Raw genomic sequence first — 26770 nt, forward strand, 5'->3', positions numbered from 1 at the left:
GAAATGTGGTCCCAAAAATGCTGACCACAACAGAAAAGTCACCTGACTGAAACCTTGCGGTTTGTTAAAAGAGATCTAATAAGCCAATTGCAGTGTGAATGGGAGGAGAACATTCTAGAGACACCAGTGATCACCCGCAGGTACAGCACACCTCTGCGGAAGTTGGAGAGTGATGAGTCAGCAGTCTCTGCCCTGTAGTGCTGTTGGCACTGGGCAGTGCCGCTGCTGTCCCGCCTCTCTATCAAACTGAAGGGAACCATTTGTTAGTAAGATGCAGTAACGTGTCATTGGCCCCTGTAGGCCACCGTACTGGCAGAGGAACTGGTGATTTAAAAAAGGAATGAAGATGATGGGAAGTCACATGAGCAGCGCCGTCCCTTTAGGGAGGAGAGACTGAGAGGATCTGCACGGCTTAATGTAGAGCCCACACTCACTCACACAGTAACTCTGCTTTTTCAGGCCCCCGCTCGATCCCCAGGTGACCACCACAGACGTCTGCGTTTAATGTCCCATCGTCCTGGGAGACTCACAGGAAGTGGCTGAGACCAGCTGTGTTTTGTTGCGTGCTTTGTTGTGAAATTACAGTAGTACGTTCACTGAGTCCCTCATCACAGCCTCAGAGGAAAAACCCCGCCGTTAAATATCGCGGTGTTTGTTTTTAATGGTTGAAGGAGGATTTAAAAGCTTTTTCCAGTGAACTCTAATATTCTCCCGTCCATCAAGGCTAAAAACACGTTCTCCTTAATGCCCTTCGCTGCCGTCACGCTGAGCTTTATATTCATTCCTGCACTCTGTTTAACCTCGCGTGCCTTTTCTCATATACTGAACACAGACACAATGTTCTATACCATCATTCTGCACCAATCACCTTCATCGAATTCGAGTCCAGAATGGCCTTTAGGATCAGACGCTCATCTGTGCCTTTACACCCTCGTGGTTTCCTCTGTGTGAATCTGTCACTGCTGAGCTGTTTCTGTTGTCCTGTTGTTGCTGTAAGGTCTCTCTCTTCCTTGTGTGTGTGCAGTGCGGGATACGATGCCGTCCTGGACAGAAATGTGGCTATTAAGAAGCTCAGCAGACCCTTCCAGAACCAGACTCACGCCAAGCGAGCTTACAGAGAGCTGGTGCTTATGAAGTGTGTCAATCACAAAAACGTGAGTAAAGGGCATGTTTTGGGTACTTATGACCCCACCTCCCCCCAAACCAACACCCTCCACCAAACACCAGCATGCTCGAACAAACACCATCATTCATTGAGAAAACCTAACATTATATCCAGCAAACACCAAAATTCTCCAACACCAAAATTCTCCAAAACCATCATTTTCCACCATCATTCTCCAACAAACACCATCATTCGTCACTAAACACCACCATTCTCCAACAAACACCACCATTCTTCACTAAACACCAACATTCCCCACTAAACACCAACATTCTCCACTAAACACCAACATTCCCCACTAAACACCAACATTCTCCACTAAACACCATCATTCTCCACTAAACACCAACATTCTCCACTAAACACCAACACTCTCCAACAAACACCACCATTCTCCAACAAACACCACCATTCTCCAACAAACACCGTAATTTTCCACTAAACACCAACATTTTCTGACAAACATCATCGTCGTCCAAGAAACATCATCATTCTCCACCACCAGCATTCTCCAACAAACACCAACATTCTCCAACAAACACCATCAATGTCCAGGGAACACCATTGTCCTCCAACGAACACCATCATTCTCCATCACCAACATTCTCCAACAGACACCGTCATTCTCCAACAAACACCACCCTTCTGCTCCCACTCTGAAACCAGCGCAGCATGACATTCTGTGTTTTCCTGACATGAAACCCGTTCTGGTCTCGTGGCTCTCAGGGCAGTAAATCTAATTTACGGTAACAAAAATACTGCAAACAGAGGTTTTCCACGCTGTGTGGCTCTGTTCTCATCACACAGGCCTTTTATCTACTGTAAAAACATCATATTTGCACCAGATTTCCTGTTTTTATATGTACTGGCACAGACAGTGTGACCCTGGGTCCCTCCACGCCGCAACCAGATGACAGAGCATGCGCACAGGGTGATGGTGTTTAGACGGGTAGATTAATTGGTAGATTAGCAGATGCTTCCTCAGTTTTCACGCTCTTTTCTCTGTAAACAGGAGCATGAAAACAACAGCGCGGCCAGCCAGCAGCAGAGCCAAGCCTTAGGCACTGAGAGAGAGAGGGAGAGAGGGAGAGAGAGGGAGAGAGAGAGAGAGAGAGGGAGAGAGAGAGAGAGAGAGAGAGAGAGGGAGAGAGAGAGAGATGGGGGAAGAGGGGGGGCATTGGAAGCTTCTAAGCAATTTTGTAGATTTTGCATGGATCCTAATTCTCACAGTGCTGTAATACTCTGTCTCTCTCTCTGTCTCTCTCTCTGTCTCTCTCTCTGTCTCTCTCTCCTTCTCTTTTGCTGTCGTTTCTCGCTTTCTTTTTGTTCCCTTTCTATCTCATCCCCTCCTTTTTCCTGTGTCTCATTCTTTCTTTCATTCTCTTTGGTTCTGTTTCTCATCCCTCCCTCTCTCTCTTATTCTCTCTTCCCTTCTCTCTCGCTCTCATTTTCTCTTCCTCCCTTCTGTATCACTCTCTTTACCTTCCTTCCCCTTTTTCCTTTTCTCCCTTTTCTTGTTTTCTCTCTCCCTGCATCCCTCCATCTCTCTTGCTCTCTTTCCCTTTCTCTCACTCTCACTTTCTTGCTCTGTTTGCTCTCTTTTTCTCTTGCTCTCTCTTCCTTTCTCTCTCTCTCACTCTCTTTATTCTCACCCCTTGCTCTCTCCCTCTCTCTCGTATGAATCAGCAGTGTCCTTGATCGGTGTCACTCCGCTCTGTTCTCTCTCTCTCTGAACAGAGCAGCAGTGAAGTGAGGGATTATGGGGAATAAGCTTGTGAGTGAAGCTGGGTAGTGTAGTTTTTGGGTCTTGCAGGCTGTTTTTCCTTCTCACATTGTTAAACTGACTCTGCTCTCGTTTGTCTTTTGTCTTTCAGATCATCAGCTTATTAAACGTTTTCACACCACAGAAATCTTTAGAGGAATTTCAGGATGTGTAAGTATCCAGATTCACTTCCTCAGATTTCCACACCAGCTCCGCTCATATACAGCGTTAGCAGAGCATGTGAGAGGAGAATTCTCAAACGCTAGAGGGCGCTCCCGAGCGAGTCCAAAATGAGTGGGTTAAGTTGGAGCATTAGGGTAAAATCATAGTTTATAAATGCTTAAACATTTTAATCTAAAAGAATACATTTATTTCCTGAACAGCATAATCATCCACTCATCACCTCTCTGCTCTCTCATTCTGGACGAACTTTATGTAAATGAACTGACTGGCGACCAATCAGAGTGTTATGTGGCACGGTAACCGATTAGGCCTGTGTCACATCAACAAACAGTGAGACTGAATACTGAGCTGGAGCTACAACGCTGGATTAAACGTTATTATTCTGTTAAATACAGCTGCTTTATGGTTCAGAACTGGCCTATACCGCTGTACAGACTCTCTCTCTCTTTGCACGTCAGCCTGTGTGTGTTTGAGCGACGCATCACAAAGTGGTCAGTTTTCAGCTCACTGTAATAAAAATGTGGTGTTCACTTAAACAGTGCAGCTACTGCAGATTTTTAAAATATAAAAATACAAACTCCGCTCTGAAACAGGCTCATGTAGCTCTATACGCAACATTACTATCATTACTTTGAACAGTTGCAATCCTAAAATCAGCGCCCCCTCAGCACCCCCACTTCCTGTGTCCCTGGACAACGCACTTCACACTTTATTACATTAATTATATGATTTGTGGCCGTTATTAAACTAAAAACTGGTTAAACTTTCTGAGCTACACAGTCTTTTATTGGAAGGTTTAGGCTTGAAGTGACGGCTTTTAGCTCCATCTTCTTCATCATTCCCAGCAGAACAGACGACGCGACTCTGACTCTGTAGCGTCTGTAGATGTGGTGATTGATGTGAGTGTCCAGTCTGTAGTTGGTCGCCAGCAGATTATGCATTTTATTAATTTTCAAACTGAAAATAAGTCAACATGTCCTGTACAGAGCATAAGAGCTTAAGATATTGGAAAATACAAAAATAAAACATAAATATGGGCTTTTTCAGTATATTAAACTCTAAGTATTATATATATATAGCATATCTAAGTCTGTTCCCTGTAATGTTAACTTACTTTCACTTAGAAAATCAACAAAACTGAACTTTTGCTACTGGAATTTGCAAAAACAGCAAAAATGTATAAACATGAAAAACTGACAAACTTGACAGAATAAAAAGCTTAACAGCTTAAAAAGATGTTTTGTCAAAGGTTCTTTAGTAAAGAGAATGGTTCTACACAGAACCATAAACACTCAAAAGTACCTTTTCATGCTTAAATGGTTCTTTGCATGGTGAAACGGTTCTTCAGACATGGTTCTATATAGTACCCTTTTGCAAGATTCCTCTATTGCACCAAAAAGGGGTTCTGCTATTGTATACAGGGTTGACATCATAACAACAGAACCTTTTTTTGGTTCACACACTAGCCCTCAATCTGAAGAACTATTGATTGAACTATTAACCATGCAAAGAACCCTTTACGCATTCATGGTATGAGGGTGTGACTGATAATGTGTGAACCAAATAAGGTTCTGCTGTTGTTACAATGTTAACTTTGGTGCTATAGAGAACCCTTTTTCCAAAAGGTGTGCACTCTTCTTCAAAGGTTCTTTGGTATGGGTGATGCTTCTATTTAGAACCATTTGCATGCTTAAATGGTGTTGTGTATGGTTCTGTATAGAACCTTTTTGAAAAGGTTTCTATATAGCACCAAAAAGGGTTCTCATAATGTAACAAGCTTAACAGTGTAACAGTAGAAGTACCCTTTTTGGTGCTATATAGAACCATATACAGCACATTCTCCATCAGTCTGAAGAACCATTTCACCATGCAAAGAACTGGTTCCATATAGAAATTGTTCCCTTTACTAAAGAACCCTTGAAGTACTGTCTTTTTAAGAGCATTGTGGGTCTGCTGGCCCGCAGTAATTTGGTGCTGTGTTTGTCCTTCATGTTTTAAACGATGAACTGAAGGCCGGAGTTGGAACTGATCGATGCGGCTGTGAGAACACTGCGCTCGGAACACACTGAGAACAGGGCACTGACTTTACTGGACTTTACTGTCCATCATTTCCACAGGACTAAAATAAATTACACAGCACAGTTTTCTCCACTGTTCACCGACTTTCAGCAGTCGCTGAAAGTCTGTCTTGGGATTCACCATCATGTTACCCAAAATAATTATCTAGTACTTTGGAGATTGTTCCACACAACTACCCAATTAATATCTAGAACGTGTTGGGCATTTCTGTGTAATTTAGATTAACTGTATTGGAATTTACCATCAGGTTACCCAAAATAATTATCTAGTCCTTTAGAGTTTGTTCCACACAACTACCCAATTAATATCTAGAAGCTGTTGGGAATTTCAGTGCAATTTAGTAGGACTCTCTTTGAATTCACCGTTGTGTTACTCAAAATAATTATCTAGTACTTTGGAGATTGTTCCACACACTTACCCATTTAATATCTAGACCATGTTGAGCATTGCAGTGCAGTTTCAATAAATTGTCTTGGAATTCACCATCAGGTTACCCAGAATAATTTTTTGGAGCTTTTTCCGCACACTTGCCAAGGTAATATCTAGAGCCTGTTGGGAATTTTAGAGATTGTTCCATGCTCTTACACAGTTAATATCTAGAACCTGTTGGGCATTTCTGTGCAATTTAGATTAACTGTGTTGGAATTCACCATCAGGTTACCCAAAATAATTATCTAGTATTTTGGAGATTCTCCTGCATACTTACCCAGTTAATATCTAGAACTTTGGGGAACATACTGGGGAGTATTTATTCTATCATCAATATCATCATGAAGATGAATGTGAAGCATCTGAAAGCGCGTTTGCCCTGTAATGTTACCCAGTCTGCACCATGAGGTGCTGAACTGAGTCACGCTGAAGACCTTTCACCAGTTCCACTCATACCTCACACCTCACACGTGCTGTAGCTGATTGGGGTGGAACCTACATGGACAAACAGCACTGACTGTTCAGATGTGAAAACAGTTGTTAGCCTGCAGGCGTGTGTGTTTCAGTGAGTGTTTACTGTGACAGTCTGTGAGTGTGCGAGTGTGTGTGTGTGTGTGTGTGTGTGTGAGTGTGTGTGTGTGTGTGTGTGTGTGTGTGTCGCTGTGCGGTGACACTGCTGCACTAATTTATTCCTCACAGACTTAATCAGGAGGAGGATCGATTGGCGTTGGTTATAAAACGCTGCCTCACACAGAGGAGATGGAGCGGCACGGAGCTTTAACTCACACAACACGACTGACTGCAACACACAAACAGGGACTCATACAGATTATACAAACAAATCCATACAGGGAGATTCCTTCTGTTTTTCCTGATTTCTCCTTAATTCAGAGTCTGAGATGTAATCAGAGAGATTCAGAGTGGTTTGGTATGAAATGGTTCAGATGTCTTTACAGTGGTGGTGATAGGAACCAGGGGTCACCATGACTACAACACAAATATAGACATTTTATTTACTATCCAGAACCACCAGTGAACCTACACGAGTCTTCTGAGTTTATATGGAATGTTGATGATGGAAAATAGTGGAAAATCTGAAATAATAAGTTTTCTTTGGGGACTATTTTGCCTCACAGCGCCCTGCATGTATCCCTCCACCATGAATGGAGTTTAAGTTCTCTAAACTATCATAAAACAGTGTCTCAGTCATCAGGCAGTGAATTCATAACCATTTCATGTAGGAACTTTCTGTGAGGGAGCTTTTAGAGGGGGACGTCTGGTTCCTATCACCACCACTGTGAACAGTTCTGACTCTGTAAGTTTATCTAGAACAGAGCGTTTCACACCAAACCACTCTAAATGACTCTGTTTACATCTTAACCAATTAATTATGGAGGAAATTTGAAAAATAAGGTAATTCACTTGCATAAGGAGAGAGAAAACCAAAGGAAGTGTTTCCAAAACTGTTTTTTTTTAAAGATATCAGATAAACAGCACAAAAGGAGACATCAAAGAAAGAAGCTGAACAATGGACTGACCACCCCAGAGTCCAGACCTCAACACCACTGAATGTGTTTGATTACTTCAGAAAATCATCAACCAGCTTCTCAGACTGAACTGTGGAGGAGTGTCTGCAGATTCTTTGAGGAACTGAAAGTGAGGCTCCTGAAAAGTTATGTAAATGAAGGCTGACCCTGAGGGTTCCCCTCTGCTATATACAGTATATTGTGCTTATGATCAATATTAAAGGACCTGAAGGAGACCAGGCACTGGCTCCTCAGTGTTATTGCTGACTGACTCACAATCATTAATCAATGGCTCCATTCTCAGCATAAGAGGATGTAAAGATCCTCATCGATCGACAGCTGTCTCTTTGTGCCCAGATAAAGACGTGAATGAAGTGGTGCAGCAGCAGGAGAAGATAAAACCACAGCAGTCTAATAAAGCCAGTGCAGTTAGAGTAGAAATAACTGTTGAAGTGTCCAGTACCGGTGAAATGTTTGGACACAGCTACTCATAGCAGAGCTTTTTACTTATTAAGTTGGCTTTTGGGACCTTTTGTGTGAAACTGACCAAGGGACACTCAGGAAATCACTAAGGACTGACCATCACGCCGGAAACCCTTCATTCTTCATTCAGTCCACATCGGACACTCATGTGAAACGGCGTGCAGAGAGTTTACAGCTGCTGAAGCTGCTGCAGCGGTTTTGGAAAGTAGTGATGAAGATAACGGAGCATTTAGATATGAAACATATGAGGATCATGATATATGAAGAGCCTTTAAAGGAGAGTTTAAGAGGAGATGAACACATCAAGAAAATGTCCACAGAGGGTTAATAAACAATCTATCTCTCTGTCTGTCTGTCTCTCTGCGGTGAAGGTATCTGGTGATGGAGCTGATGGATGCTAACCTGTGCCAGGTGATTCAGATGGAGCTGGACCATGAGAGGATGTCCTACCTGCTCTACCAGATGCTGTGTGGCATCAAACACTTACACTCCGCTGGCATCATCCACAGGGTGAGTATGACGTTCTCTACACTCCATTAAGGAAGAAGGAGGCTCTCACTCAGCCGCCAGACCTGAAACCACAAAAAACAAGAAACAAATTAAAATAAAAAAGGGCAGCAGCTTTTCCCAAGGCGCGTTATTTATTAGGGAGCATTCGCGTGGAACACGAAGCAGCAGGAGTTACGGCTTCAGGGAGAACGACGGCCCAAAATAACACAGTAGTAAAACAGTACGTGCACAACAAACAGGCTGCTTTGCAAACTCAGTTACTCAGTTACATCTAAACAGAGTATAACAGACAAATAGAGCCAAAGTTTGGTAAAAGCTGCCGACACAAAAAGGCCTGGATGCTGTTTTTTTACATAAATGCTGCCGTCAATCTATCACTCCACACAGAAAGGCCGAGTGGTCAATTATCCTTTCAGCACCAACCTCAAAACGCAGACGTTCAGCCAAACACAACACAGAGGAAAAAAAGAAACGGAAAACAAAACCATCATGAAAACGTTCCTCTTTACCGACTGAAAGCCATTCTGGTTTTAACCACCATTAACCGAAATAGCTCTTTCAACACTGAAAGAAAGGAGCAGGTCACTGTTAGAGCAACCATAGTGTATTCACTACACTATAAAATGGTTATTTTACATAAGTAGCCAACAGCAAAAAAGAAGAAGTCAGATTAGAGTGTGCTGCTCTGCACATACCACAATAAAGTGATTTCAATGCAGAACTTCAAAGTAACTGGTAGCCAAATTCTTAAGCTGGTGAATCAGAGTCAATCATAAGTCAATATTACGAAAAGTCACATTATAAACGTGAAAATAAAGTGCACTGTAGCAGATCATCAGTGGTCCTTTTAGTGGTTCTTCTAGGCCTAAATTTTAGTTGAATTTAATTTAAAATAATAATCACACTTGTTGTATTTAAACCCTATCAGTACTAAAGAAATACTAAAATTTCCTTGTTAAGTTTTGGTTTTTGGTTGGTGGACTATTCTCAGTCCAGCAGTGACACTGAGGTGTTTAAAAACTCCAGCAGCACTGCTGTGTCTGATCCACTCAGACCAGCACAACACACACTAACACACCACCACCACGTCAGTGTTACTGCAGTGCTGAGAATGATCCACCACCCAAATAGTACCTGCTCTGTGAGGGTCCATGGGGGTCCTGACCACTGAAGAACAGGGTAAAAGGGGGCTAACAAAGTATCAGAGAAACAGATGGACTACAGTCTGTAACTGTAGAACTACAAAGTGCACCTATACAGTAAGTGGAGCTGATAAAATGGACAATGAGTGTAGAAACAAGGAGGTGGTCAGAATGTAAAGAAACAATCGGTGGACATGATAATGTCTGTTACAAACTTCAGATTAAACTCATGGAATGAGTTTCACATGTCTGTGTTTAATCTAGAACCGCCAAAATATGCTCATGTGAAATGCTGTTAGCTTAGCGTCAGCATACTACCAGAATCCCCTGCACCGCAAAAGAGGATACCTTAGCAAGTGAAAAAAAACTTGAATCAAAATATTTTAGATTTCTCATTATGAGATTATAAGAATATTATTAGATTACTGAACGTATTTCTAGACATTTTACTTGTTTTAAGTAATTTTATCTGGTGAAAGTGTCCTGTTCTATTGGCAGGTAATTTAGCTTATTTTAAGAAATAATATTTGAAATGATCTGCCAATGGAGTAAAACACTTCCATAAGATAAAATGACTTAAAACGTGAGTAAAGTGTCCAGAAATAAGTTAAACAATTGTATAATATTTTAACAACAATCTCATAATGAGATCTCATAATGAATATGAGATAAATTGGCTACAGTTCAGATGTTTTTACTCACTAAGATATGATTTTTTCAATGTGAACTGAAACAGAAATTAGTTAGAGTTTTTAGAATTAGAGTTTTTTTTCTTGTTTTTGATCAAGTTTTGACATTTATGGCCCAAACTGAAGGCCTCGCTCTGATAATCACGGTTCTCCTGCAGACTAGCATAACAGGCCCAAATTATGTGGCTGTATTACCCATGAAAACACAAAGATCAGATTGGCTGATGCTCAATGCTAAAGTACTCAAAAGCGATTGAGGGGAGTGGAAACTGGACTGAGACATCCCTAGGAAGATTTTCAGTCAATGCAGGGACATTTGGTCCCTTTAAAGTGAGGTAAGGAATACAGACGCATTGTATGCTGAGTAGCCAGTGCTCTGGTTAGTTTAAACCTGGCGTCGGTAGGTGACAGTTGTTACAGACTCAGTATTGAAAATGGACAGGAGCCTGTTTGGACTGACCTGAAGGAGTCTGTTTACTCTGAAATGTCCTTTCTCCTGAAGGACTTGAAACCTAGCAATATCGTGGTGAAGTCGGACTGTACGCTGAAGATTCTGGACTTCGGGCTGGCGAGGACCGCCGGAACCAGCTTCATGATGACGCCCTATGTGGTGACCCGGTACTACAGGGCCCCTGAGGTCATCCTGGGGATGGGCTACAAGGAGAACGGTACGACTGATTCACTCCAAATTCAGTTCTCTTTCACTGCTGTTGTAAGAAAATCTTGTATCTTCAAAAAGTAATTTAGAGGAGATTCAAGAAAACATGTTTATTTAATTTACGAACTCTTGAGAGGTTTGTTTTTTCAAACAAATATTTATCGTAAATTGCTATTTTTTGCAGCGCGAAGTGAAATTATCTTAAATATAGTTGGTATATCTAATATTTGTCGTGTGCAGACTGCTGTACGCTTATTCTAGGACTTGTTTTACTCGTTTTAAGTAATTTTATACTGCAAAATTGCCTCACTGTATTGAGAGATGATTTTACTTGTTTTAAGTTAGTTGAGTGACCCTTATCAGTCCCACAATGGGGAAATTTCACCTCCACATTTTAACCCATCTGTGCAGTGATACACATTAGTGAACACATACACTAGGGGTCAGTGAGCACACTTGCCCGGAGCAGTGGGCAGCCCTATCCACAGCACCCAGGGAGCAGTTGGGGGTTAGGTGCCTTGATCAAGGGCACTTCAGTCACATACTGTCAGCTCAGGGGATCAAACCGGCGACCTTCCGGTCACAAGGCTGATCCTTAACCTCCAGCCCACGACTGCCCCCAAATGCCCTTCCCTGCTCTCCGCTCAGCGTTATCACTGGCTGTATCGCTCCAATTCACCGTTGTTCCCAAGAACATAAGCATAAGAAATATGCTTAAAAAAAGACCAGAATTGTAAAAAAGCAAAAAACTTTAGAAATAAGTTAAATTATATTATAATAAGCTTACAACAATTTCAGCATGAGAAATATTAGATATATTAACCGGATTTCAGATAATTTCACTTGATAAGATACCATTTTTGCGTTGTATTCACTGGCGTTTTCCAGCGATGTAAAAAGTTAGAATGTTTTTTTATGACAGAGATTATGCATAAATCTAATTTAAAATGAAAAACATTTACACGACAGTAATGTATCTTTTTTTTGTACGTAATATATACACCCACAAGAAAACGACAGTTAAGTATATTAATTAATCTGATTACCAGCCTCATCTTTATGCATCGCCTCTGAGCGCTTTTATAAACCTTTGTGCTTTATTAATCACGACCTCATTAAACAACATAAAGGCCTTTGGCAAAAACGAGGGGAAATCCTGTTGGCAGCCCCGCAGTGATCAACCCCCGGACGTGTTATTATCTGAAAGTGAAGTGTTTTCACTAAATCATTAAAATACATTGTGTGGAAACGTCTCACACTGAACACTCTTGGCTGAGCGCGAATGCATAAGCAGGTCTAAATGAAAATAAATGGAATGATGGTGTTTAAAGCTGTTCATCATGTGTAACTACACTGAACAGGGTGATGTTTTCCGTTTAACTGATCCAATTCTGTTCCCACCTGAATGAAACACATCAGCGCAGGTTTGTCTTTCAGTTTACTTACTTTTGGTAAGAAATTGTTAGTGTCGGCGAGTCCAGCTTTAGCCTCGACGTTGTTGTTTTTTCTTTTTTTGTTTCTTCTTTTTTATTGTAAATTAAATATTGTGTGTTAACTCCAGCAAAAAGTGCTTATTTCAGCTATTTAACCCACCTTCTCTGTTAATCACATGATTTCTCAGTGCTGTTGTTGTGTTTTAGTTGATAGGTAAGGAATATGATCTGAAAAAGTCCAAAATATTTTATTCAGCATGTGTTGTAAACTGCCTTTTAGAGCAATCTCTCTGAATGAGTTCTTTCAAAAAACAGTGCATTCAACAATAAAGGAAGACTCGTCCGTCTTCTACACAGTGATAGGAGCACAGAAAGCTCCAGTTCTATGTGCCCAAATTGATATGACTGAAAATGATTCTACTGTTCCCAACAGCAACGTGCATCCAACATAACTCCTCTGGCCCGATATTTAAACGAGCAGCTTTCTTATGTTTTTTGACTGGTTACCGGGCTGGTCGGGTCACGGGGTTAATCAGTTTGGCTCACCCTTTACGCCGGCAATGCACAGCACACACTGCAACAATGTGCACAAATTTCAGTTTTAAAGCTGGAATGATCTGGACTGTGTGGACATTTCAGAGATGGTGGCGTAGCTGTAGCAACGTAAACAAACCCACAGCAAGCTATAGGCTCTCTTTCACTTTGTAAAGCTTTTATTTTCTGGCAGGAATCAAATAATAATGAAATATTGAATGACGGGGGCCTGACTGCAGGTCAAAGACCTGGTCACTTCATGCGCCTTGAGTATCAGGATTATATCCGGAGGTCCAGACATGTAAAAATGCAAGTGTAAACGCAGCCAAAGTGCATTTAAAACGGACACAAACACTGAGACAGGTTGAAGGGCTAATATTAAACATTAATGTCAGTTTTTATGTTAATAGGGTCTCTGTTTTGACTCTAACGACGCTGTACTGTGTTGATTAAAATAAAAAAAATTGACTCATGGAAATGAACTGAAGCAAGAAAAGCACAGTGCATCACTTCATTACTGCACAGAGGAAAAATCTTTCAGCTTTGTAATGGATCAGATTGGAGATGGTGGTTGCTAGCAGTGCTGAGTGTGTATGACTCATGCACTCTGTTAATTCAGCCTGTGCAAACACTGTGTGCTCACACATGTGTGTGTGTGTGTGTGTGTGTGTGTGTGTGAGAGAGTGTGTGTGTGTGTGTGTGTGTGAGAGAGAGAGTGTGTGTGTGTGTGTGTGTGTGTGTGTGTGTGTGAGAGAGTGTGTGTGTGTGTGTGTGTGTGTGTGTGTGTGTGTGTGTGTGTGAGAGAGAGAGAGTGTGTGTGTGTGTGTGTGTGTGTGTGTGTGTGTGTGTGTGTGTGAGAGAGTGTGTGAGAGTGTGTGTGTGTGTGTGTGTGTGTGTGTGTGAGAGAGTGTGTGTGTGTGTGTGTGTGTGTGTGTGTGTGTGTGAGAGAGAGTGTGTGTGTGTGTGTGTGTGTGAGTGTGTGTGTGTGTGTGTGTGTGTGTGTGTGTGTGTGTGTGTGTGTGTGAGAGAGAGAGTGTGTGTGTGTGTGTGTGTGTGTGTGTGTGTGTGTGTGTGTGTGTGTGTGTGTGTGTGAGAGTGTGTGTGTGTGTGTGTGTGTGAGTGTGTGTGTGTGTGTGAGAGAGTGTGTGTGTGTGTGTGTGTGTGTGTGTGTGTGTGAGAGAGAGAGTGTGTGTGTGTGTGTGTGTGTGTGTGTGAGAGAGAGAGTGTGTGTGTGTATGGGAGGATCAGAATATGGATTATCTGCCACTCTGTGGCTGCTGGAGGTTTCACTGCTTTAATCAGTGGAGCAGTCGTTAGTCCCTGTGTGAACCGCACCGCCGTCGCTAATTATTCCACACAGCAGAGTAAATAACCGCCGCTCTGCACAGCTCACACACTAGAAATGTCACTGATGACATGCTTGTACTAATTGTACTAATGCTAACCTCCTCCTCTCTCTCTCTCTCTCTCTCTCTCTCTCTCTCTCTCCCTTTCTCTCTCCCCTTTTTTCCTGCCTCCATGCCCGCAGTGGATATTTGGTCAGTCGGGTGCATTATGGGAGAAATGGTGCGCCACAAAATCCTGTTCCCTGGCCGGGACTGTATCCTTACCAACACAAACACGATTGTTACTACACATTTAAAAAAGACGGTTCTTCAGGGGTTCCTTAGTAAAGGCAATGGCTCTATTTAGAACCATGAGTTCTATATAGGACTAGTTCATGCTTAAAAGGCTCTTTGCATGGTGAAATGGTTTTTCGTATTGATGGAGAATGTGCTGTATATAGGACCTTTTTGAAAAGGGTTCTATATAGCACCAAAAAAGGTTCTTCTATGGTTACAAGCTGGCATCATAACAATAGCAGAGCTCTTTTTGGTGCTATACAGAACCATACACAACACCATTGAACCATTTCACCATGCAGAGAACCATTTAAGCATGAAATGGTTCTATACAGAGCGCTTGGTTTTAAACAGAGCCATTTCCTTTACTGAAGAACCCTTGAAGAACCACCTTTTTAAGAGTGTACCTGACCTGATGAGCTCGGGAAAGATAAGTGTGGTCATTTATCCAACTGACCTGTCTACCTATTCATGTTCTGCCCACTAATGCATCCTTTCATAGCAACTGTTGCTAGGTTGGACAAGCATATAGAACGTCTCATTCAAAGCCCCATTCAGCCTAAAGAGAAGCTGCATTCAGGAATATTTATTTCTTTTGCATTGCTTTTATACTTTATGTGTGTTTGTAATGTGTGTGAAGGGTCACACGGTTAGGATCCATCTGGTCCAGTTTGATTTGTTGTGTATTTGAGCTAATGTTAGCATGGTGGCAGATTTGTTGTTGTTCCTGGCTCACTTTAATTAGCTACAACAACACAGTCCAGCCTAGCAGTGTAGCTTTGAAACTGGAAGCTGAACTCCAAATCTAAACGAATTAGGTTTAATGTGGTTTTATTAATGTTCTGTGAAGCTTTTTCAACCTTGCACCAGTCGCTAGGAAAGAACTTTGTGGGCAGAGCATGGATAGGTCAGTTTCTATGGTAACACTTTATTTGGATGGTCCACAGTAGATGCTCAGCCTGTTTTTAACTAACTTTCAACTAAATATCTATTAAATGCTCCATTCTATTAAATCTGTCCCTAACCCTAAACCTGACCTCAACCCTAACCCTAAGACCAAACCTACACTTACTCCTAACCCTATTATTAACTTTATTGTTGTTGATAATCAGTGTCACCAGAAAGTTTAATAATATAAATATCTGTAGATCATCTATAGGGGACTACCCAAATAAAGTGAGACCGTGTTCTTTACATGTTTGTTGCTGCTCGTTGGTGGTACTCATAACCGTTGTTCAGTCAAAAACCAGCCCATAATGCCAGAACAGTGTAATTAACCCTTTAAACTATAGAAAGTTAAATTCAGAGAGTTAAATTCACTCGTAACTATAAAAGCAACTGAATAATTCATGATAACAACTATAAAATATTGAGTACCTGTAGGTACTGAATAATTAATAGTAATTACTGAATAATACAGCTATGGAGTAATAATAATACGGAATAATCCGTAGTAGTTACTAAGAAATGGATAGTTCTTTATTTATTGTAGTTACTTAATATATACTAAATAATTCATAGCAGATACTGAATAGTTCAAAGTATCTACTAGGGGTTACACAACTTCAGATTTTTCAAAGTGGACAGACATGTGATGAAAGTTGAGTCAACGTTGACTAGTCGCTGATGATGTCACGAATAAAAACAAGTGGCTCCACAGATCAGTAGAGCATGACGTGCCCTTTCCAACGAGTTCTTAAAACTGTAGTTTAGAGGGTTAAACTGTGCTGGTTCCTCACACGGCTTCAGTTTGGACTTATATTCTGCAGGCTGCCCCTGTATTCACATGTGTAGGCATCGTTAACCAGCCAAGCTTCTGTACGTAATCAGAGCTTTCACAGTAGCCTTAACTCATTTAGAGTTACACTAACGCTGTACACGTCTGCGGTGGGTTAATGAAACGTCTCATATGATCTCCTCCTGTCTACTGAATCCAGTGCTATCAGTATTCTGCTCCTTTTAGATTTAATCACTGCATTTCACACCGTTAATCATGACATACTCATCTCTCGCCTTTCAGCTATTGGCATTACTGACGCTGGTTCAGGTCCTAGATCACTAATAGGCTTCCTTTTTGTTGCCCTGGGTAAGCATAACTCTACTATCAGTGCTGTTACACAAGGCGTCCCCCAGGGTTCAGTTCTTGGCCCTCTATTCATCATCATCTATATTTAACCCCTGGGTCAGATCATCTGCCGTCATGGTCTTCTTTTCCATTGTTATGCTGATTATATACAGATCTACGTCCGCACCAACGCCATCACTAACCTGCCTCCCCCTGCACTAATGTCTTGTATTCGAGACCTCAGAAAATGGATGCAGAGTAACTTTCTAAAACTAAACACTGATAAAACTGAAATTCTACTAATTGGCCCTGAGTATGTTGCTGCAAATTCTACACTTAATTTGGATGGGGTGACCGTTAGACCTTCAGCTGTAGTCTGGAACCTGGTTGTACTTTTTGATCCTGTCCTTTCTTTCAAGCCTTATATTAAAACAGCTTTTTTTCCATCTACGTAGTACCGCTCGCCTTCGCCCCTGCTCTCCTTGAAGGACACTGAATCTCTGGTCCATGCTTTCATATCATCCCCCTCAGATGACGGCAGCTCCCGTCTCATTGGGGTTCCTGACAAAACTATCAGCCCTCTCCAGTATTTACAAAACTGAACTGCTAGAATCCTCTGTCACTCTGAGGAATCAGCTCACATCACCCCAATTCCATATCAGTTACGCTGGTAACTGTTCTCCTCACTGATGTGTGTTCTTTTCTTTTTTTTCCCCGCCTCTGAAAAGTGACCATAGGTTTGAGAAAAGTGCTGTATTAACTGGAGCTTGCATTGAAAACTGATATAACAAACGCAGTTATTAATCAAGGTGTTTCAAGATATCTCAAAATATTAAGAACATAAAAGATACAAAGCAAAACATAAAGAGTGAACAAGCAAAAATGTCATTGTGCGACCTGTATAGTCAGAAACGGCAGCACAAACCCAGCTCACTAAACACAGACCTTCTTTCCCGGTTTATATGACTGCGTATGATCAGGTCCAAACAAACTGATACGACTGTATTGATAGGTGGTCATTAGGAGAGATGACACATTTGACTCTGCGCTCAGTGGAGATCTTCTAACATCACTCAGTGAAAATTTCCATGATCTTATTTTTCTTTTTTTTGAAAGTGCTCTGTGTGCCTGAGGATAGTTGACGTTGGGTACCGCAGGGTGTGCCGCTGCATGGAATGCATTAATTGGGCCTTTCATGATCAGTTAATTACGGCGGCCGAGGCTGCAGTGAGGAGTAATGCAGGATTAATTGCGCAGGCATGCTGTCCCGCGGGGAATCTTTCACGGCCGCAGCGCGCGGCCCAAACTCCCTCTGCATCCCCCTGCTCTCGCTCTGGATGAATATTTATGATTAGCTTAATTGGGGTGTTTGGAGGAGTGCTGCCTGGTGGGTGTGTGGTTGTGTGTCCGTGTGTATTAGTGATGCAGCAAAATGGAAACTCCTGCCCAAAACCCAAAGCGTAAAAACAAAAAAGCTTATTTTGTGTTTTAAAGTACGGTTTAATTCATGGTTTTCAGTAAACAGACTAAAAACCCAAAGAAAATACACTTCAGTTTTCACAGGTTGCAGTTTTTGAGCTATACAGAAAAATGCATGTAGGACCTCTCACAGTGCTCTTCATATATACAGATGTACAGATATATACACACCTTAGCAACCACGCGGGATACCATAGCAATGGCCTAACAACACCTTAGCAACCACCCGGGATGTGATAGCAATGGCCTAACAACACCTTAGCAACAACCTGGGATAACATAGCAATGGCCTAACAACACCTTAGCAGCCACTTGGGATAACAAAGCAATGGCCTAACAACACCTTAGCAACCACCTGGGATATGATAGCGATGGCCAAACAAAACCTTAGCAACCACCTGGGATAACATAGCAATCACCTAATAACACCTTAGCAACCACCTGGGATATTAGAGCAATGGCCTAACAACACCTTAGCAAACACCCAGGATACTATAGGAAAGGCCTAACAACATCTTAGCAACCACCCGGGATAACATAGGAAGGGCCTAACAACACCTTAGCAAACACCTGGGATAACATAGCAATAGCCTAACAACACCTTAGCAACCACCTGGGATAACATAGCAATGGCCTAACAACACCTTGGCAACCACCTGGGACATGATAGCAATGGCCTAACAAAACCTTAGCAATCATCTTGCATACAATAGTAATGGCCTAACAACATCTTAGCAACCACCTGGGACACCATACCAAGAGCCTAACAACACCTTAGCAACCACCTGGGATAACAAAGCAATGGCCTAACAACACCTTAGCAACCACCTAGGATAACATAGCAATGGCCTAACAACACCTTAGCAACCACCTGGGATATGATAGTAATTGCCTAAAAAAACTTAGCAACCACCTGGGATAACATAGCAATGGCCTAACAACACCTTGGCAACCACCTGGGACATGATAGCAATGGCCTAACAAAACCTTAACAACCATCTTGCATACAATAGTAATGGCCTAACAACATCTTAGCAACCACCTGGGACACCATACCAAGAGCCTAACAACACCTTAGCAACCACGTGGGATATAATAGTAATGGCCTAACAACACCTTGGCAACCACCCGGGGTGCGATAGCAATAGCCTAACAACACCTTAACAACCACCTGGGATATAATAGTAATGGTCTAACAAAACCTGATCAGTCACCTGGGATAACATAGACGTGGCCTAACAACACTTTAGCAACCACCTGGGATACTATAGGAAAGGCCTAACAGCACTTCAGCAACTGTCCAGGATCCATAGCAACAGCGTTGTCAAGCTTAAAGTTTGTTCACAAATGATTTTTCTGCCAAATTTCTGGAAGAAATGTTTCAGTGACTGAAATTTCAGTGCATTCCTAAACTGTTTGTGTGTTTGGGGGGGCAGGTGACCACAAAGGTGCCTCTACCCATCCCTCCAAAATACACTGGCAGTGTTTTACGTTTTCAACCCAATCCTGGATTAGGTTGGGTCCCTGGTACCTGAGTGTTTTTAGGAATCAGGTACCGTATTACAGAAACTCCCTCTGTCTGTCCTGCGTTCAGATCTGACAGGTCAAGAAAAGATTTTTCACACATTCATATTCCAGAAGCAAATCTGATCTTTATATGGGAATTTTATCTTATCTTACAGCATCTTATCTCCAGTTAGGAAATCTTAACCTACTCGATCAAAGTTAATAATCAGTCATGATTAATAATCTGTCATGTCTGTTGCCTAGCAACTGACCATACACACATAGCTGAAACGTAAACACATAGTCAAAATGTTAAAATATGAGTTAAGCTGCTTTTACTGATGTAAAAAAAACTAAAGTGTGATAAACTGTAAGTAGTGAATACTGTGAGAGCGCCCCCTGCTGTTTATCAGAGCATCGCTGCTCCCCAGTTTCAGTCTCCATCTCCCAAACGCTTTAGCCGAGCGCGCTAACGTTACTCCTCCTAATAAACAGACACACGTTCAGCTCTGTATACAGCGTCACAAGAACATGAACCTCATTCCGGACCTTCAGACGTGAAAGCGCCCTGAGTTAGTTCAGTTCAGTTCTTCAGCAGTTATTCAGCCTTTTGGTGTGAGGACTCTTATTTTGATGCTGAGGTAAACAGTGTGAGTCTAGCAGTAGCCAGCTAGCGGCGGGAGTACTAACCTGAGCCTCAGAGCCAGGTGCCTGTTTCTGTACGAGTTATTCAGTAAAGCTGAGTTATGGAGCAGATCTGTGTCTTCTCTGAGCTGTTTGGAGAACACGCCCTCCACCACGCTACAGTATGATGAAATTCACATGACTGAGCCACCAGCTTTAACACTGTCACCTTTCCAGGTGAGCTGATGAGTTTGTGGTGTTACCTGAGTATCTTAATTCACACTTACGGTCTTTACGGATGGCAAAGATCCCGTCTCGTTATTTTCTCTAAAACAAAAATGTTTCAACACCCATGATCTGTTCCTTCAGCTGGTATATCGCTGCCGCATCGTTAGGCAGTTTAATGGGAACACAAGCGCGCAAGCAAGGCTTTATTTGGTGAACTACAACAGCTTACAGCACACACTGCCCCCTACAGCGTCCAGATAATGCTGGATTAAGATTAAAGATTAATTGACCCTTATTAGTCCCACAACAGGGAAATTTCACCTCCACAATCTAACCCATCCATGCAGTGAGACACCACATACACACTAGTGAACACACACACTAGGGGGCAGTGAGCACACTTGCCCAGAGAGGTGGGCAGCCCTATCCACTGTGCCCAAGGAGCAGTTAGGTGTCTTGCTCAAGGGCACCTCAGCCACATGCTGTCGGCTCTGGGGATCAAACCAGCGACCTTCCGGTCGCGAGGCAGGTTCCCTAACCTCCAGCCCACGACTGCACAGTGTGAAATTAAACACACGTGTCTCTGTTTATGCACCACATCGCTGACATCGGATCGATGTTTGGTCGATGTGTCGATACACATCGATGGATTGTTACATCCCCAACGTCTCATATTCCTCTTTTGGTCTCGACCCTGAATGCCTCCAGTTCCGATACTTTCAGAGGAGACGGCGTCTCCTTTAAAAAATCAAAGATCTGAATGAACTCCGTGGCCAATTCTCACAGCCCCTCAAATCACAAGGCCTTTCAGAAATCTGCTTGTCTTTCTCCAAAAACTAAAAGCACAGTGCAATTATTCCTAACGAGGAGCTTCGACCTTCCCCTCCATTAGAAAGCAGCAGCTCTCCCCCTTAAACACACACTTAAAAGTAAAAAGGGAAACATTTGATTCGTCGCCCTCCTCTGCTCGTTAGGAGGCTCGGTGAGCACTCGGGCTGTTTGCTTATCCCTGCGCTAATTGTTCTCCGCATGTGCTTCCACACTCACTGCATTGATTAGGAGGAGCAGCGCAGCTTATTTGGGGCTTTTTTAAAGAATCGTTAACTCTAATTTAGGCCTGCCTTTCTGTTGTGATGTGCGATCGTTTAATCTGCACAAGGTCAGGCACTTTTTCTTTTAGTTGTGTTTGGGATAATTATGTTTAAAACTGTTTGTATTGTTTTTAACTGCAGTGGTGACACTTAGCAGTGCATTCAGTCTGAAGTATCTGTCCAGGTTTTGCTCTTGGCCTCCTGTAATTGAGGCAGATGATCACTTATAAACCACAGCAATCAATATTTCACAATAAGTCTCATCTGCGTATGTTTATTGCTGGTAAATCAAGTATGTTTTGTTTGTGCAGGATGGTGTTCTTAATATATAAGAGGGTGGTGTTGCTGTTTTTGTCTGTTGGGTTTAATGGAAGGGATGTGTTTGATTCACACAGCCCAAAGCTTTCATCTTCGTACGTTAGCGAGCAAGTCAATGTTTATTGTGTTTAGCCTGTTAACTGTCGCCCTGTTTTTGCCTGAAACGGCGAACCCAAAGTAAAAGCTGCGCTGTTCCCACATACTTTGGACTACAGTCACGATTTCAGTCTAATTTGAAAGGAAACACTCGTTTTTTTTCCCCCAACCGTCAGAATAACTGTATGAATTACTGATACAGAATAACAAGGTATATTTCCGCCTGACTCATGTCAAATAATCATACTCGAGTCCAAATAATGTCAAAACCAAGACAAGACAGAGACAAGACTTAGTCTAAATGATGTCAAAACTGAGACCAAGACCGAGACAAGACCTAGTCCAAATGATGTCAGTTTTAAGATGGAGAACAAGACAAGACAGAGTCTAAATGATGTCAGACCGAGACAGGACTGATTCCAGTAATGTTGAGACCGAGACCGAGTCCAAATGGTGTTATCAGACCACATGCTTTGGATGATGGTGTCTCTGTGGAGGCGGAGAGGCTCTGAAGGTGACGACACTCGGTCTGAGGGACCGAATCCTGAGATTTCAAGCTTTCTAACGATTTCTGCGTCACTGTACTGCCGGACCATTTGATGTATAAAATTGGTGAAATTTGAATAAAAAGCTGGGCCAGCTTCGTCCTCCGAGCATGTTTGGGTCTCAAATGTAGTGTTAGCATTTAGGCCGGATACAGCGATAACGGAAGCATACTGTAATGTTACATGAATTATCTCTGTCCTGTTTCTCGCTGAAACAAGCAGAGAAACTGTGTGGAAAGTGCAGATTCTAAACGTTCAGTCCGGACCACGCCGGTGTCCGAGAGTAGGAGAGAAGGTATTTTATTACAGATTGAATCTGACGGAAAGAGTTGTGTCTACATCCTTTACGTTTCGCCGTTTTTGTCAGTGTTTGACATCAAAATGAGCTGAAAGAGGAAACACTGTATTGTGAGACCCGAACAACACTGATCGTTAAGTCGCTGCTCCTCTGTGTCGTTCTAGATACCTGGTTCTGATAAGCGTTCGTCCTAAGCTTTCCATTTTTCTGAACACGTCCTCCGAGCATGTTTGGGTCTCAAATGTAGTGTTAGCATTTAGGCCGGATTGGGTCGGACTTCAAGGCCCAAAAGGTCAACCACAGGCCTGCACAGAGGTGCAGTGAGAGTACAGGCACAGAAAAACACTGAAATGTTGAAGTGTGACTGCAGCTGTGATCAAATCCACTGTTTATGATCAGGAAGTGGTGTGTGTTACTGTGTGTAAACATGTGAGTCATTTATATGTGTGTGTGTGTGTGTGTGTGTAGTGGACATGTGGTCAGTGGGCTGTATCTTTGGAGAGTTGATCAGAGGGAGTGTGCTGTTCCCAGGAACTGATCGTATCCTTCTGTTTCATTTCTACTGCGTTCAGCTTTACTGTACACAAAGAGAGAGAGAGAGAGAGAGAGAGAGAGAGAGAGACAGAGAGAGAGAGAGAGGATGAGGTAATGGGTCTGTAGGAGTGAGAAGCTGAGAGGAAATCAGTCATGTGACCGAGCCTTCATGCCGCGCACTTCTCTGTAGCAACATATATTCTGACCCTCTGTTGCTAGGCACCCACACACACCCACACACACACACAGACACACACAGACACACACACACAGACAAAAACAAAAAGGTCAAACATCACCTCAGACACTCCAAGTCATCCACACAGCATCACTTCATTTCTTCTTATCTCTCTGTCTCTCCCTTTTTTCTGATTCTCTCTCTCTCTCTCTCTCTCTGCGTCACTGTACTGCCAGACCATTTCTTCCTACAAAGATATATATATATATATATATATATATATATATATATATATATATATATGTAGGGCATTAGGAGGGTCTCTCTTAAACAGTGAGAGGAGTCAGCAGTGCAGGTGAAGAACATCACTGAGTCCTGAAGAAACACTGTGGTATAAGTGTGTAATATGAGCCGTTATGCATATTAAATCAAGATGTAACGTTTAACATAACTCACATAACTTTAGAACAGTGTCTGTTTAGAACCACTAAACAAAATCTTTATAATAGTATAAATAATAATAAAGCAGCACGATCATCAGTTTCATATCAGTTTTTTTCTGTTTTCACTGACTGCCAGTAAACATGTTAGCACTGAGCTAGCGCTCTAACCACAATACGATGTGTTAAAATAAAAATATATTTTTATGCCCCTAATATTAACCATATCTTCGGTCCAAAAACGAGCATCTCCATTTTTTCCAGATTTTTATTTTTCCACATCATTTTAATGAATTTTATGATGAATGGAGCAACACAAACGCCCCAAAATTCGCCTCAGATAAAATCTCTTTACATTAACGTGTATTAAAAGTAAAGATTGTTTTTACTTTCTCCTGTAAAGTTACTGTTTTAGAGACTGTGTGTTATTATTTGGACAGAAATGATATATTTAACCCTTTATACCCCAACAGAACTCAGTCAGAGTTAGAGGCTTATTGATCTGAGCTTTAAACAAAACGCTTTATTATAAAACTAGGAAAAATTACAATTACAGGTGGATATGACTTTAATATATAAACAATCCTGTGACATACAAACAAGCTTTTGCCTCTTTATCAGCTTTTTGTAGTGACTTCATTCCTTGCACTGTGGCATCACTTGACATAAAGCAGTCGCAGTTATTGTCAGCGATAACGGAAGCATACTGTAATGTTACATGAATTATCTCTGTCCTGTTTCTCGCTGAAACAAGCAGAGAAACTGTGTGGAAAGTGCAGATTCTAAACGTTCAGTCCGGACCACGCCGGTGTCCGAGAGTAGGAGAGAAGGTATTTTATTACAGATTGAATCTGACGGAAAGAGTTGTGTCTACATCCTTTACGTTTCGCCGTTTTTGTCAGTGTTTGACATCAAAATGAGCTGAAAGAGGAAACACTGTATTGTGAGACCCGAACAACACTGATCGTTAAGTCGCTGCTCCTCTGTGTCGTTCTAGATACCAGGTTCTGATAAGCGTTCGTCCTAAGCTTTCCATTTTTCTGAACAAGTAGAGGATGTAATTGTTAGCGATGACAGAACGGCAGAGATCAAAGCTCTACTCTTCCTCCACTTCCTTCACTCCGTCAGTGGCCACACAGATAGTCGCGCCGGGCCGGGCCAGAAGACGAGCTCTACAAAGATCTGGATCAGTTAGAGATCAGAGGAACCGTCCTGTTCCTTTAATAAAAGATTTGAGCAGAGATCAGCTTTTCAGCCTGTTATCAGTGCTGACCACGCAGGCCTGTGGAACTGAGGCGTTCAAGACTCTGGAGCTGCTGGGACGGGCTTGGTTTGCTGTGTGTGTGTGTGTGTGTGTGTGTGTGTGTGTGTGTGTGTGTGTGTGTGTTTTGGACATTTTCTGGACAAAACTGCTGTTACTTATTGTGAAAACCTGCACTGTGAGGACCTGCAGTGTCTCAGCTCTTATTTCATTTTTTACAACTGTAAATCATTTATTTTTGGCTAATGACATTAAGATTACACTCTTCAAAAAAATGGTTGATAAAGGGTTCTTTAGTAAAGATAACGGTTCTATATAGAACCATGAAAACTCAAAGAACATTTCAAGGTGAAATGGTTCAGTTTTGTGGAGAATGTGTTGCTTATGGTGCTATATAGGACCAAAAAGGGTTCTGATGTTGTTTAGAAGTCAAGCTTGTATAATAGAAGGAATCTTTTTGGTGCTTTGTAGAACCATTTTCAGAAAGGTTCTATATAGAACCGTGTACAACACATTCTCCATCAGTCTGAAGAGCCATTTCACCATCAAAAGCATGCAAATGTTCTTTGAGTGTTCATGGTTCTATATAGAACCATTGTCTTTACTAAAGAACCCTTGAAGAACCTTCTTCTTTGAGAGTGTAGAGTTAGATAGAGTTATTCGGTAAATTTTACTTTTTGGAGATGTGTGTTTTTTCCAACGGAGGTGATATTCAGCATATACTACATATGGAATATTATTATTACACAGAGGTACAAATATATGAATGATATGGAAAATATTCTTACATATAGATACTTTCCTGGGTATCTCAGGTGTTATTTTTGTATTATTTACTTTAACCTAGAAAAATCAGCTGAAGTTAAAAACATCATATTAATTAAAACCCTTAGAAGCAACAGTTATTGTTTGTGATAAAAACATGTTTTAATGTTATTTGAATTATTTCTGACTGTAGTTCAGTAGAACGAGTGGAGAAACGTTCAATCCAGACCACATCAGTGTCTGTAAGTAAGAGAGGAGATCTGAGTGTTTTTTTGCGGGTTCTTTACAGTCATTTATGTTTTTGACCTTTTTTCCTTTCAAAATGAAACACAGAATGAAAATCATATATAAATGTATTTGCACAGTTGTGTAATAAAGTATGTAATTATGTAATGGTCAGCGTCGTTCACTGTGTAGAGCGGATGTTGTGGGTATTTTCCCTAACTGTGGTCCTGCTCAGATATTGATCAGTGGAATAAGGTGATTGAACAGCTGGGCACTCCTTCACCCGAGTTCATGAAGAAGCTGCAGCCCACCGTGAGGAACTATGTGGAGAACCGGCCCAAATACGCCGGCCTCACCTTCCCCAAGCTGTTCCCCGACTGCCTCTTCCCTGCAGACTCCGAGCACAACAAACTCAAAGGTACGTTTGTGTGTGAATGTCGTGCTCCACGATATATCATTTCTTAATCATTATCGTGATATTAGCCTTTGAAATACTGATATCACTGCTGTCTGAACAAAACCTCATATCTCCGTTTTTGTCGTTTTTCAGTTATTGACAATTTGAAAATGCCTGTTTCCCTTTACATTGTGTGTAAATTTCATGATGAATGGACCAAAAGAAACGACCCAGAATGACTTGGAAAAAACTCAGGTTCCATTGACTTACATTAAAACTGAAGTATGTTTTTTCTTCTCCTGTAAAGTTACCATTTTGGAGATACGAGGTTTTCTTCTGACAACAGCAATATGCAAATTAGCCCTCTAACCAATCGCAGTGTGTTTACTGTGTGCTGTGAGCATTCTGACCAATCACAGCCCCTGATGAGTTTCTGTGGGTGCTTCGATGAATCAGCATATTCACGTCATCCAAAAAATGGAAATTATTTTGGTCAAAATAATGC

General features: G+C 41.8%; 1 protein-coding gene across 6 annotated transcripts in view; it reads left to right on the forward strand.

Annotated features, from left to right (window-relative positions):
• The window catches only part of mapk10 (mitogen-activated protein kinase 10), a 145239-nt gene that overhangs the window by 84123 nt on the left and 34346 nt on the right, over positions 1–26770 (forward strand). For all 6 annotated transcript variants that reach the window (XM_036588114.1, XM_036588120.1, XM_036588119.1 and 3 more), the window contains exons 4-9: positions 1025–1154; positions 3040–3098; positions 7999–8137; positions 10471–10636; positions 14122–14193; positions 26104–26286. In XM_036588114.1, the coding sequence (XP_036444007.1) occupies positions 1025–1154; positions 3040–3098; positions 7999–8137; positions 10471–10636; positions 14122–14193; positions 26104–26286 (749 nt within the window). The remainder of the gene's footprint in view (positions 1–1024; positions 1155–3039; positions 3099–7998; positions 8138–10470; positions 10637–14121; positions 14194–26103; positions 26287–26770) is intronic.

This window comes from Colossoma macropomum, unplaced genomic scaffold (assembly GCF_904425465.1).
Source record: "Colossoma macropomum unplaced genomic scaffold, Colossoma_macropomum, whole genome shotgun sequence".
Lineage (NCBI taxonomy): Eukaryota > Metazoa > Chordata > Actinopteri > Characiformes > Serrasalmidae > Colossoma > Colossoma macropomum.